Source organism: Triplophysa rosa, linkage group LG8 (assembly GCF_024868665.1).
Source record: "Triplophysa rosa linkage group LG8, Trosa_1v2, whole genome shotgun sequence".
Classification (NCBI taxonomy): domain Eukaryota; kingdom Metazoa; phylum Chordata; class Actinopteri; order Cypriniformes; family Nemacheilidae; genus Triplophysa; species Triplophysa rosa.
In genome coordinates this window covers 21147292-21162829 of record NC_079897.1, presented here as the reverse complement: position 1 = coordinate 21162829, position 15538 = coordinate 21147292, and the positions used below count along the sequence as shown (strand labels likewise).

Below are 15538 nucleotides of genomic sequence, written 5' to 3'. Positions count from 1 at the left end.
AGGGGACAAGGAAACCAAAAGAAGTAAATTAAAAACATTTTACAAGATTTTGCTTTGTTAGTGTGTTTCATCGCTGCAATTTTTCTCTTAATTCACTTTTCCACTCAACAGGGAAACATGACATTTCATCTGTACTTTGAAAGACGAGTTATAAAAATGTAAAATAGTTTCAAAAGAGTATCACGTAATAGTGTAGCACATTATCACTCATTGACATCCATTGTATAAAACAACCAGTGAAACGATTCTCAAAATATCTTTTTTGTGTTCCACAAAAGAAAGAGTCACATACAGGTTTTGGATGGCATAAGGGTGAATAAATGATTAATGAATTTTCATTTCAAATGTGTTCGAAATGTGCCACAAAAAAAGCCAAACTAGCAGACAGGCTACTGATAGGCTAAAAACTTGAAAAACTGTAATATCACCAAAAAGACACAAAATATGTAGCTTTCTATAACTACAAACTTTATACCTTGCAGTGAGGCTGACGCACTGTAACCATGGTTTTTCCACATCCTTTCTTGCAGACATCAAAGATGGCCTTTATCATCTTTAGTTACTCCTTTATAGTAAAATGGAAATGATAAGAAGTGGGTGTTTCAGTGAGACTACAAAAACGGTCCCTGACGTCATGTAACATCTTCCCACCCACAGCAGAAACCCATGACATGACATCGCCTATGGAGATTACATCACAGCGCACCACAGATGGCCTGCTATATTTTCCATTTGAGTACATACGGGCAGTATATAGAAAGTGCAGCACATTGCTTTCTTTGTTCAGGTCAGTCATCTGGGACTTTCCCTCCCGAGCAGTCAAACACATGCATGGCTCAGCACTCGCGTATCACGCACAGAGTGGCTTACATGTGCTGCTGAGGACACGCTCGCTCGTCCCTTCGTAGGGGAAGTCCAGCGTGTTGTGTTATGAGGAAGGCGTGGGGGCCGGCGTGCCTCTCAGACCGGGTTTTGTGTTTGTGGGGGGATCCCCGCACACCCCACAAAACAAAACCAGCCCTAATGCGTGAGACTGGGGGTTGTTTATAGTGAGGCAGATGTAAACAAAATAAAAAATAAAAAGTGTTAATTACTACAGAAATAATGTAACTATAACTGATTCTGAATCAGTCACACACAAAGCAAATACAAAAAAGGACACGATGGAGCTACCGTTGGACAACGCAGTGTTTTATTTTCCTGTTTTTGACAAGTGCGACTAAAATAAGGATCGATAAACCACAAAAGGCTATTGTTCAGCTTTGCTGCCAGTCCTTCAGGACTATAATCAAATAACATTTAAATGTTGTTTGTGCTGAAGGAGCTCTCACACTGCATTGATTTCAGTATTAGATTTGCCTCTCGGAGGCCTGCGTTATCAAAGCCTTACAGGGAAACCTCACCAAAATCTATCACCTATTCCTTCATCCCAATAGTAGCAGCGGTACACAAAGACATGAGCAGCCTGGACAACAATAAACCTTTATGAGGATTTTTCACCTGAGCTGTATCAATCATATACATCTCGACAAAAACACTGTTGTGAGATGCATCGCTTGCAAACAAAACCAAAAAATAATAAAGAAATGACAGATTATATGAGGCATCATTTATATCATTATTTTTGTAGGTTTTTTTTCTCACCACAACATTACTAACATCACAAACATTATGCCAAAAAACAATTCTTCCTCATGTGCAACAATGATTTATTACTGGGTGACTTTTATTATAACTTGTCTGGTAAATACTTGTAGCTATAAATCACACGTTTCATAAGTGTTATACGTATTGCCATAAAGACCAATAATGGTAAGAATAAAACAATTTCAGTTTTGATTGACATCCATTACGATAGCTTATCATATAAAAAGTGTTACAAATAAAATTGTCTAAGCAGCCTGAGATTTTCTTCGATATCGGAAATGTTTAATGTTAAGTATCACAATTAAAGGGATAGTTCACCCAAAAATAAATATTCTTTCTTCATTTACTCACCCTCTTGTCATTTCAAACCTTTATGACTTTATTTCTTCTGCAGAACACAAAAGAAGATATTTTGAAGAAATTTGGTTACAGAACAGCACTGGCCCCCATTCACTTCTATTGTATGGACACAAAACCAATGCAAGTTTTTCAAAATATCATCTTTTGTGTTCTGCAGAAGGAAAAAAAATCATACATGTTTGAAATGACAAGAGGCTGAGTAAATGATGACAGAATTTTCATTTTTGGGTGAAATATCACGAAGTTAAGGCAAAATAACTGATAATTTGTGACAATTATCTCTAAACTCTACAGTGGCTAGCTGTTAATTATCATTTAGTACCACGTGTTAATAGTGTTATAGAGGAAAGAGATGTAATTGGCCACTATTACACTTCGTCTTCAATCCCATTCCCAACAGTGCTGCAGATCATCAATATTTCAATTATATACCTTCCCAAAAACAAAATGGAAAAAGAACCCCATCATAGTTACAATACAGCATGTGGGTATTTTGGGTACTTTGATCATTTGTAAAGTACACTGTTAGCAGCCTAGCAAAACGTTGTTAAAGGAACAGTTCACCCAAAATGAAAATGATGTCATCATTTACTCACCCTCAAATTGTTCCAAATCTGTATAAATTTCTTGGTTCTGCTGAACACAAAGAAAGATATTTGGAAGAATGCTTGTAACCAAACAGTTCTTGGCCACCATTAACAACCATAGTAGGAAAACTTGCTTTATAAATGTCTTTGTTTTGTTAAACAAAAAGAAGATATTTTGAAGAATGTAGGAAAGCAAACAGTTCTGGGGCACTTTTGACTACCATTGTAATTTTTCCTACTATGGGAGTCAATGGTGGCCAAAAACTGTTTGGTTACAAGCTTTCTACCAAATAATTTTTCTGTGTTTATCAGAACAAAGAAATTGATACAGATTTGGAACAACTTGAGGGTGAGAAAATTATAACAATTTTTGGGTGAACTGCCCCTTTAAATGAGTTAAATCAGGCCATGACGCTTGATTAGTTACAATAAGCTGGTCCTCTATTCTGAAGCTGCTCAGTATATATAACCGATCTTGTTGTACATCTCTGTAATCAATAATTATTTAAAAATACCAAAATTCACATAGTCCTTACACAACAATCACCTATAATTATTCACATTTTTAATGCTAATATCAAATGACAAAATCAGCAGTTTGGCCACAGATGAGATGGAATAAGGCCTTCTTTGCTTTGGCACAGAGGAGGTTGATGAATTAAGGCGGTTTAATGTAAGGAAAATCAGCCAGTCCACTTGGTGCAGCATGTTCCCATGCATGTGCGTGTTTGCATTGCATGTAGGAGTTCCTCTGCAGTTGTGGTTATGTTTTCTGGGTTATGTATGTTGAGGGTATGGTGTTTTTGTCTGAAAGTGTGTGGGTCGCCAGCTCCTCCGTGTTCTGTCTACAAAAACAAATGTGCTTTGAGTGTGTTATTGACTATGTTCGTGGTCGTTGTTACTGTTGTTGTTGCTTTTGAGCTGTTGCAGATGCCCCTCGATTCGATCTTTCCTCTTTCGCTGGATCAGGTTGCCCCCGGCGAAACCGAGCAGTCCACCCCCAACGGCAGCAGCGACCCCCGCCACTTTAAACCCTGCTAACAGTCCCAGCGGTCCCCCCAGCACTCCCCCCACGAATGCACCGGCTACCGGCAAAACCGCCAGCTTCGAACGGGCTGCCTGAGGATAAACAAAGCGAGATGAAAAATGGCAGTAAATGGTCATTTTCAAAAAACACACATTCAAGGTGCATCGTTCAGACACATGAGAAATGCTTATGTTTATGTGGCATCAACCTCCAACTAGTAGCATTTGAACTAATGCGCCTTTCAGGTGCTGTTTTTATGATAACCAAACAATTATCCGTATGTCTTTCATGTCCAGCCAAACAGAAACATATGCATAAATAAACACGCAATAATAATCAGAGATTAAAAAAAACCATTCAATTTCATATTCCCTGTCTGCAGATCAAACCATAGCTGGTAAATTATTGATATCAGGTAAAAAGAGAAACTCCCTTTAGTCAAAGTGTACTTTAATTAGTGCATGAAGACAGACCCCATGGTACGCGCATGTACAATTTCAGTGCTTTTCAGATATGTAAACTTTAAAGGCAGGGGCGTCCATCAAATGCCACCTTTCCTCTCGTCTCAACTTCTTTCCTTCTTATCCTCTCTTTCTGTCATCTAATCATCTTCACAAGGCAGGGTTAACAGAGCCGTTCATTATGCTCAAACAGAGATGAGAGTATACGAAAGCAGGAAGGCCACATCAGAATCCAACGTTTAATACCATATAATACCAGTCTATAAAGATGCCTCCATGTAGTCAGTTTCTGATGGCAACATGAATACATTAACTGCTACCTATATCCCATACTCCTGTTTTTATATACAGTAGTGGCCAAAAGTATGTTTCAATGCCCCCTCAGGTTAGATTAAGCCATTAAAACATATATTGTATGATACAAATATATACAATCTGTATCATTTATAACATGGCTCGTTGGAATGCTTGATTCTGATTGGCCAGTCGCGACATTTGCATGTTCGTTATTCCCAGATAACAACCTCTCAAAACTAATAACACATGGTAACCCAGATGCAGCAAATCGTTTTGACAGGTTTTTTGACAAATTAAATATAAATATGTATTTTAATAACATATGACATTATATTTACAAATGATTAAACCAAATTGCCTGTTCGTGACGTCGTTACTTACCTTAAAACCGAAGTAAACGGCTTTTCCTCATGGAAGGTCTGCATTCGGTAAAAATGAGCTAATAAAGTATTTCAAATTCACATTTCATGTCCAGTTTTTTTCTCATGTGGCAAGTAGCTGGGTAATAAGCGGCAGGATAATGTACGAGCAGCCGACTGTTATCGCGAAGTAAGCCAACAGGCTGCTTGTACATTATCCCTTACATATTACAGTATATGGTACAAAATGGACAAAACACTAAACTTTTAGGCTATTTAATGAACAGTTTTTTGGCATATCATGGAATGTTTTTGTTTAACAAAATTGGCTACAATATTATCTGATATTAATACTTGTTGATCATCTCATGTAGTAATATTTTGTAAGCATTCTCCTAACTTTTAAATTGATAGTTCACCCAAAAATGAAAATTCTGTCATCATTTACTCACCCTCTTGTCATTTCAAACCTGTATGACTTTCTGTCTTCCACAGAACATAAAAGAAGATATTTTGAAGAATGTTGGTAACCAAACAATGGTTGTACCCATTCACTTCTATTGTATGGACACAAAACCAATGTAAGTCAATGGGTACCACCCATTGTCCATTGATTAAATAAATTCATGTGTTGCATAATTTTTTGCCAATCGCTCTTAAATTCTTCTCAAATATGAGCTTCAGTTTATACCTCAAGTACAACTATGCCACATGAATACAAAGGTTTCAATACATCTTTAATAATATATTTGAATAAAAAGTGAAAATGTCAATTGGGCAATCTTACTTTTGGCCACTACTGTATTTTTTGTATTATTTTGAATGTATGACTTACTTTCACGCTACGCTACGTGTGCACAAAGTATTTGCTTGGTTATCTCTAAAGCTCGCTCCAATTTGAGTTTGTCAATACATATCATGTTATGGTGTCCTTGAAGCCTTCTAAAAAAAAAACAAGGTATCTTCATACGCGAAACGCCATCTGTGACTGGGCAGCGAAGCAGCTGGATTAGGTTTTGGACATAACCATAGAAAAACCAAGGAATTACCTCTGTTACTATTATCAAGACATACCTGAGCAAGCACTTTAAGGAGTGAGTGTGTGTATGTCACTTAGGACAATATCTTTAGTCTTTAGTAGTGTGTGTATATGTGTGTTGGCCACCCCCTGTCCTTTTCAGCAGTCACAGACGTGGGTCCACTTTCAACACGGGCATCAGACCAAATACTCAATAGAACTGCATTAACTCTCAACTCCAAAAAAGAGAAACATTTCAATTCAGACTCGATCAATAAAACACATACCCACACACACCCCGGCTACGTGTTACGCCCTTCCCATGCTTTTTCTGTTAAAAGTTGGCGCTCCGCAGCGAGTGCGTATGTGTGTGTATATGTATCGAACCCCCAGCGGGACCTCAAATGCTGTTTATAGACTCTCTTTTACACTCTTTAGACTTCCATGCGCTCGCACACACACATCGACTGCCCGCGTGGGGCCGAGCGACATACATCGATCCCACTCTGCCCGGTGCCTTCCGCCACCATCACCACCTCCCCCCCTCTCTCTCTCTCTCTCTCTCTCTCTCTCTCCTAATTGTGGTTTTCTTGCGCTCTGAGGTGGATCAATGGTGGGGTAGGCCGAGTGAAGCAGGGGGGTAGAGTGGAATCGATCCCCTAGCGGGAGTGTCCCCACTCCCCTTACCTTCCCCAGGCTCTGGGTCCCCTCCTCCACATTAGCGGCTGCTATGCTAACGTTTGCCTCGATGCTGTCAATCTTCTCCTGCTGAGCCTGAGAAGAAAAAGAGAGAATTAACAGACAGTCCACACACAGACAAAAACGTCGAACTTTTTTATTTTTTTATGGTCCAGTGTGTGAAATTTAGCGGCATCTAGCAGTGAGATTGCAAATTGCAACCAACGGCTCACTCCCTTTTGAAGCACTACGGCGGCTGACACAGGACTAAGATGTCGTCACGTTTTTGCGTCTTTGCTGAAGGAGATAACGCATTTACGAAACGTGCTCTGTAGAGCAGTTTGTCCGTTTAGGGCTATAGAAACAACCAGGAGAATTCTAAGGGAACCCGCGGTGTATTTAGATAGAAATAGCTCATTATAATAATAAAAAAATAGTATAATATCAGTGATTAGTCACTTTGCTTTCTAGATATCAGTACTGGCAATAAAAAAACAAATCAGTATTTATTGCATAATATTTATAAAAGAATGCTGTTTAAATCTATTTTAGATCATAAAACCACGCCGCATGACACTGATAAACAGTAAAAATTGAACAAAGATGTGTTCAGTAATCTTGGTGGTGGGTGGCTGGGGGTTTGAGTGGCGTTCTGCTGTGTGCTGGGGCAGAAGGGTGAGTGGGAGGGGGTAAGGCTGCTTGTTCTGAGGGAGCTGGGGGCTGGTTGTTGGGGGTAACTGGGTGGTCTGTCGGAAGCCTATGAAATATTCAAAAAGTGGCAGCTGTCTCTCTGTCTAAATCAGTGTGAGCCCTAAGTAATCACTACACACACGTGTACACAACACACACAATAGGGAATGCTGGAATAAATCTGCCTTCACCATCCACAGAGTTACTCGAACCTGGCACCTGTCCCTTTGCAGTATGCAATAATGTGTAGCGTAAAAACCAGTCTGGCTTTGCATTGCTCTCTGCAGCTCGGGGCGACTGTAAAGTTGGTGATCTTTTTCCTCTTTATTTTGAAATAATTTGTGTGTATGTAAATCTGTCTCAAGTGTGCTTTCTCAGGACTCGACAATAAGGATGGCCCGCTGGCCTTGGGCCAGGGTGAGAGTTTCGGGTCAGCTGATGGAGCTGTCACTCGCCAGATCGGGCCAGTGCTGTAGTAAATCTTTAAGTAAGTCTTGCGAACTTAAACATTTGGTTTTCTGTAACGCATTTAACATAGTTGAGGATTTGAGCTATTTATACATCACCAAGGTAGTGTTATCCAGATTGTTGACATTGCGGTTTGTCGAAATTGCAAAAATAACTTTTTATATAAAATGCCATTGTTTTATAGCAGAAGTGTGATTAACATAAATAGCTGTATAATTTTCAACTCATTCCACAAATTAAAAAAAGAAACAAACCTCAGGAATGACATTACGTCACCCAACCACAATTTTAAAGACTGTACAAGAATGTAATGACGCATGAAAGTTGGCTTATTCCATCATGTATTCATTTTAGAACTGATCCTAAAATACATGTAAACATGAATATGAACTTGTTTTCTTCGCAGTATTCAAGATGTGCAAACATTGAATCTTTTTTGTTATTTTGACCTGTTTGTCCTGTTTCCATTTTTTTGCAAAAAACATTTATCACTAATCGACATCCTATAAGCATTTATTAATCATTCATAAACAACTTAACCCATACCACTCTAAACATTATTTTAAAACACACACTAATGACTGGGTTCAAAAGCTATTGAAGTCCCCCTCTCCCCTCAGGAGTAGTCAGTAATCAGCACCGTCTGCTCACAAGCTGCATGGATGCTCAGGAGAACACAGAAACACACACGGAGACCTCATGGGTGCAACCCTGGCTCAGTGTTAAGGGAATCAACTATATAGTGTGCCCTAGGAGTGTTCTCTATAGAGACGCAAGTGCTAACAAGGTTGATCTTCATAACTATCGCAACCCAAACAGGGTGTCAGGTGAAAAAAACGAGATCCAATTTTATTGATAATGACATTTTTGTAGCCTTATTGTAACAGTTTATATTATAAAGCACAATGTCAGCTGTGACTGTCTCAGAACTTTTGTGGCAATACGAGACAGGCCCTGTTCATCGTTGGTGTTCCAGTTACCCCTAAAGATATTCATTAAGTCAAGTTCGTCCACATTTAGATCAATTACATTTTTTTAACAGACCTGCTTAGTTTTTATAAATATTTGAAATACACAGAGGATAAAACTTTGAATTGTGAACATTATTTTATATTTCATATACAGTATACTATATATATAGTATTTAGCTCTACAATGATACATCAACTTTTTTTAAATAAAAACCTTCAGTTAAATAAACATTTATGAAATATTTCATATATACTGTATATACTATACATATAGTATTTCTACAATGATACATCAACTTTTTAAAACAAAAAACTTTATTTAAAGAAAAATTACAGTATATAAAAATATTTCATATACTATATATAGTATTTCTACAATGTTTCATCAACTTTTTTAAATAAAAAACTTTATTTAAATATAATTTTAATCTATGGTCCCCTCCACCCTGGGGAATATTCAGTCTTAAAACAAGAAGGGGTCAAGCAGAATATATAATAAAGATTCCCAGTTAGTATTCCTAGCTATGGCCCTGTCCATGACGTCCCCTTTGAGCTCGGATTTATGACAGAAGTGTGATGTTCTTCCTATTTGTTATCATTGGGTCTTTATTCAGCATAATCTCTTAATTTCCATAATTCTTTAGAGACAGACAAGAATGGAACAACGTCCATCTTTCCCAGGATGACAGAACACACACGATCTCCTAAACCCAGTTTACAACCGCGCGCTGTTCCAATAACGGCTGTTAGATGGCGTGGATTCTCATTAATCCTCGCTGGTTAGCACATGGCTGACAGACTGTCACCGATCTCTGTATGCCTTCTCAATCACACGCACACACACAACGATGGGATCAATACCACCTTGTTGGCTCTCAAGAGACAAAACCGTTTGTCTGTCAGCTCTACCAAACCTGAGGGTTTTGGTGTGTACCCTTTATCAATGTCCACACACACATATACAAACACCATAAATACTTTCTTTCCCTGTCCGTTCTTCCCCTCCCAAAAGTGATACTTACATGAACAATGGCGGAGAACTCATTTACTAAACCGTCCAGCTCCAGCAGATCCTAAACAAAAATCAGGCGAAAATCACAGCGTCACAAACAAACTTTCTGCACTTTGTGTATTTAAATATGTGCATCTGTGTGTGGAGCAAACAGCTATGTTTACTTTAGTGCATAGAATTTCAAAGACCTGCGTCAACTTTTTAATACAAATATGTGTGTTATAATCTGAATGTGTGTAATATCTGAAGTGATATGCATAATTCCTTTATTAAATCGGGTGCTAAAATAATGCAAAGAGCAAGTGCAAATAAAAGCCATTATTTATGAGCACCATTAATTCTTAGTGAATTTCCGTCTGCGTGTGTTACCTCCGCTAAAGACTCCCAGGACTCTGCAGCGTTCTGATCCACTGGGATTTCAGGTAGAAGCAGCTGTTTTTGAAGAACAGTGGAACCAGGAACACCTGTGTCACCATCACCTAACCAATCACATTGAATTGACAAATATTTATAAAAACACACACAGTAATCTTCACAAAATGTGAACATTCAGAAACACATACTGTGTGATGTATCTGTGGCAATGTGCTCATCTGTGCTTACAGTTTCTTGGAAGCAGGGCCTATTGACAGCATCCGAATGCATCCTAAGAAACTCCTGTATGGCAGCTGAGGCACGCTCTCTGATTGGCTGAACAAGTTTCTCCAGGTCTGCGGCATCGGCACTGCGCACACGCCCACACAGCTTCTCCATCTCCCGCAGGTTAGAACGCAACTGCTGCAAAAAGACGACAGTCTTTGTGGTAAAAAAAATCTATAATTGAATTTACACACCTTTTGCTGTGGAAAAAATAAGAGACCATTAGAAATTTTCATTTCAAATCAGCATTTCTAGATGTATTGTGGCCACTCCAGTCTAGTGTTTGTTGTATTTCAACAAACTCAAACCTCAGGAGTGCCAAAGTCATCCAACAGCAACGTGAAAGACTGACAGCATGACAAGACACATGAAAACCAAGGTTATCACAAAAATAATAATTCGAAAATAATTTTCGAACTTTTCCTAAATACATGTACAAATATTATTGTTGTGTTCCTTAAAGTAAATATGAACTTGTTTTCTTTGCAGTATTTGAGGTCTGAAAAAATAAAGAGCATCTTTTCTGTTATTTTGACCTGTTCCTCCAGTTTTCATTTTCTGCAAATAAATGCAAATTGAAACAGTATTTTTATTTGAAATTTGGGAGAAATATTATTAGTAGTCCACAGAATAAAGCAAAAATCATAATTTTACCTAAACACATACCTATAAATAGTAAATTCAGAAAAACCGAAATGGTGCTTGTAATGGTCTCTTAATTTTTTCTGCGGCTGTATATATATTATAAAGATTGCACTCACAATACATTACTTTTTTATTAAATTTAATAAAAAAATAAAATAAAATAGAAAACTTTTAAAAATCAAACTTGTCCGAAACTTCAAGCAAGTGTACCCAAATGCATGTTTAATTTCATTCACTGCTAACAACTTTTGATTCCAAGGTGTAAAAATCAAAAGTATTAAAATATTTATGTGAATGATTTTCTTTTCATTATTTTGCCCAAGTCTGACAGTATATTAAATCCCTTCAGCTCTGATCCGGCATCAGACCTCTAGCAGGGATTACAGATCAATTTATAAGAATCGAACAGAGGGGTCAAAAGTTAACAGCAGATCAATCAAAGTGTTCCGCTCTACTGCAGTCATTTCACATGCTGAATAATCATGTTCAGATTCATCCCTTCTAACTGATTCACGAATGCAAAACATATTACTTAAGTTTTCAGCTTGCTTTGATTGATTCACAAGTACAGTCAATCCAAACATATAACATCACAGACATCCACAATAAATCTTAATTCTGGGTCAACACACTCCACTCCCACCCCAACCTCTCATCTATATGTCTGAGATGAGAGCAATCTTAAGGGTTTTTGCTCACTCTGTTTCTGTCCCCGGGGAGCTGCTTTAACAATGTCTGTCTTGTTTCCGTCTATTGTCAGATGTCCACATCTCGCTGACATAGAAACGCTTGCAAGCTCTGCAGTGGTGGACACAGGAAAGCTCTCTGACATCTCAGGGGGACGAAACCTGGGTGCTAAGGTCACGCATACATGTGGCACATAACACACTCCACGGACTGCCCCGTGAGATCCCCGGACAGACACTCTGAGACATTAACGCAGGGGTTACATGCATGTCTGGTCATTACGGAAAGAAGAAACATCACACGTACACCATACGGTACACCAGAGAGCTGAGACAAACACTACTTAATATACACACATTTCACATCAATGGTAGAAAGATGGTGTTTTTTGTGATATTCATTGTGATACTCATCATTTATTCACCCTCGTGTTGTTCAAATCACTCTTACTTCTGTGGAACACAAAATACGATATTTTGAGAAATGTCTCAGTGGTTTTGTGTTCGTACAATGGAAGTCAATGGGGACCCATTACTTAACAACATTCTTCAAAATATCTTCTTATGTGTTCTGCAGAAGAATGAAAGTCATGCAGGTTTGGAATGACATGAGGGCAAATAAATGAAAGAATTTTACTTTTCGGGTGAACTGTCTCTTTAATAGTACCTTACAATGTTAAGATTTGTTGTGCACTTTAACCACGGCAACAGCCTATTACATCACTGAGGATGTTATGTTATAACAACAATCCAGTGTCTTGCAGCACATGGGAATATTTTCAAACCAAGTCACTACCCTGAGAACATTAACAAAACCAAAAATAATATGGACCGACATTTTCTATTAAAACTAGAAACACAAAGATCCACCTTTTTCCGCAACACAGAGGTACTGGCTTCCCAATTTCAGTAAAGAACTACATACAAGACACACACAGGTATGTTGATCGATAACACCACCAGATCAGAAACCAGTTCTGTAGTTTTTGTTTAAATAAAAAAATGCAAAGAACACACAAAATTGGAAAAGCACGCTCGTTTCTTCAGCTTTTTAAGACATGGGGCGTTTTTTCTATGAATGATTCCTTAAAATATCTATTTTGGTTGCAACCAAAAACAGCACATGTTGAACCTAAACTCATATTAATTATGTCTCACTGTGTGTGTGAAAGTGGATAGTTCAAAGGTTAATGAATAATAACCAGATGCTGTTGGTATATTGTGTTGTATACCTGGACTGTGCGGCTGGAGTTGATGTGCTCTTGATGCAGTTTGTCCCACTGTCTGCTTTTCTGAAACTGTGACAGGAAACCTCAATGAATTTCACAACACAGCTTGAACGGCTTATAGACATTTAATAAAGTCTCCCCTGTCTGGTAACTCTCTATCATCTGAGCAATCAAGTTCAATCAGTTTCAATGGCTATGCAACAGCATGTTATCCTATTATATGCTTTCCAAACTGGCTGACTTTGTGATTTCAGATACACTATACCATAATTAGCATTTGACTCATAACCACACGCACATGGCTCTATTGACCGTTTACTGAATTTTGCGTGTGATGCCCATGTGTGAGCTATGCTGTCACTGTAGAATCTGTGTATGTGCGTCCATACCTTTTCTATGTTGTGCTGATGCAGGTGCAGTCTTTCTAGGTCTGTGGGGATGGCCACTTTAATGAATTTCTGTATGGGTGGCTCCAGACGCCGGAGCTGAAGCTTACCAGCTTCCTCCACCATCATGACCGTCACGTATGACCTCTTTTATAAGGTCAGAGGCTCAAAGCGTCCATTCACACTAAGTCTTGTTCTGAAAAAGAGAATACAAAAATGACATCTTCACATATGAAAATAAAGCTGGATAAAAAGTAAGAAATAGACAAGCATATTAATTTACTGTATGAGAAATGTAGAATAAAGATGTTCATGTTATCTGAATAATAAATCGAGTTAAAAGTAATGGTAGTTTATATGTCCCCTTTTGATGTAGTGACAGCATGATTTGAGTTGATGGTCTTGTTTGTGTAAAACCCGATAATATATGTTATCAGTATGATTTGGGAACGTTTCAAAGAGCATCTTGTGTGCTTCAATGGAAGCAAGCAAATCTGAACTGCTGTACAGAGTGAACATGGACAGTGTCACACATTATTATTAATTAAGAAAAGTATGTTAATTTTCAGGTTTACACTTCTCAATCTCAGATATTTAATGTAGTCTCAGACTTTTGAATCCAAGATGACCAAAAACAATACCATGCTAGTATTTTGTTCAAAACCAACAGATGTCAATAATAAACCAGCTATTAGGAACAACGCGAAGACTATTAAACTATCAATGTTAACTGATAAAACGGCAAGCAACACTGCATTTCCCTACTCAACATAAGGAAACTATAAAATAGCAGGGCTTTATCCGTATCGTTATATGTTTAACCAGAGTAGCATGATTCACACACTGTACACTTTTTATTCAGTCCTGTCATACCAAATCCCAACTCAACCCGCCGTCGAGACTGTAATGTGACTTGTTTTTTCTTACCTGGCGAACAAAACAACAGTAAACAGCTATATCCTGCTGTTTGTGATATTTGTCGCTGTCACCAACTTTGTGTTTGTAAACAGTGGTTTCGCTTTCTGCTACGTGCAACGCCGAAATGTGTCCGATCGTGCGGAACTATACATCTGCTTAACGAAATGAACACTTTCGACAAGAAGCGTTGATCAGAGTATTATAAAATTTGACTGAAAGAAAATTATTATCTGTTAAATTATTATGAATCTGAAATATATTAGTAGGCCTAATGTAAATGGATTTAGTAACAGAACTTTTCCCTCAGCGCTCTAATGACGATCAGTGATTCCGGTTTAAGGGAACACCAGCAGATTAACCACATGTGAGCGCTAAAATCCAAGCGAAGCCCACAGCGCTCTCTCTCTCTCTCTCTCTCTCTACCTATTCTTTTTTGTCTCTCCCAAAGGCTTATATTTGGGCTTATTTTCCACAGACGTATGCACCAAAAAACTGAGAAACAGATGTAACCATCATTTCAGTTCACAAGTCACAAACATATCACCCACACAACCAGCATGAAAAGCCACAGTGCAGACAAGTTTCAGAAGCTTCTTTAACAGATAGTACAAACCACCATATCTCCATGACTGACAATCACTCCTCTGCTCTCTATGATATTGTTATCAAATAGATCCACAAAGAAATTAATTTATTGATTACTTGTTTAGGTGTATATTCAGCAGACTCACATTTTATTTTATTTTACAGCCTCCTACAGTCATAAATGGCATGCAATAAACATACAGTAGCCTATCATTGTGTGTATGTCTATGTATTGATTGTGTTGTTTTGTAAAATGTAAACAGGACATTATCTGCTATCCCATAAGAAAGAAAAATCACAGCTGAGATCTATATTTAACATTTCACTAATTTCTTCTAGACAGCAATGAGATGAAATAGGGTGCAAATGGAAACTTTTGCTTATATCTCCTGCATCTCATATAATTCCAGAGAAAAAAAGACCTAAATCTCCATTAGTCTGAACAATGTCACAAACTGAGCTCAGATTCACCAAACCTGCAATCAAAAGTCAATATTATTGAAAATTTCAACATGAATTCAAACATTTATTGTCAAATTAACCCAAATCCAGATTATTTTACTTCAATCTAGATTCATTTAACAGCTTCACACTATATCTTAATAATTGTCTCATTTGTTTCTATTTTCATTTTTTTGAGAAACAACTGACACTCAAATCTCCAGAGCCACGAAAGAACACATTTTGAGCAATATTTCTTCATTCAAGTGCTAATCTTGACTGATGAATGGTCACCGTATTAATGTGGCCAATTTCAGTAAATCCAGACAGACAGAAACATTACTTATACAAAAATACAATTTTAGCCAATGTTTTTTAATTATTTGCAAAAACACAAACCCCCATATCAAACATTGACTGAGCAAGACCTTTTC

At 37.8% G+C, this 15538-nt stretch overlaps 1 protein-coding gene across 1 annotated transcript; it reads right to left on the bottom strand.

Moving 5' to 3' along the window:
- Positions 1–140: 140 nt before the first annotated feature.
- stx17 (syntaxin 17) lies at positions 141–14427 on the bottom strand. Its single transcript, XM_057339170.1, has 8 exons — positions 14088–14427; positions 13164–13356; positions 12778–12843; positions 10139–10352; positions 9945–10054; positions 9586–9636; positions 6444–6530; positions 141–3713 (listed from the first exon to the last, which is right to left on the bottom strand). Exons 2-8 carry the CDS (start codon positions 13287–13289, stop codon positions 3468–3470), a joined length of 900 nt encoding a protein of 299 aa, XP_057195153.1. The 5' UTR covers positions 13290–13356; positions 14088–14427; the 3' UTR covers positions 141–3467.
- Positions 14428–15538: the final 1111 nt, after the last annotated feature.

Coding starts and splice junctions, on each gene's coding strand:
- stx17 (XM_057339170.1), bottom strand. CDS start 13,289: ATGATGGTGGAGGAAGCTGGTAAGCTTCAGCTCCGGCGTCTGGAGCCA. Junction 10,055..10,138: donor TGCCACAGATACATCACACA/GTATGTGTTTCT, acceptor GTGATTGGTTAG/GTGATGGTGACACAGGTGTT. Junction 6,531..9,585: donor AGTTCTCCGCCATTGTTCAT/GTAAGTATCACT, acceptor TTTTCTTCTCAG/GCTCAGCAGGAGAAGATTGA.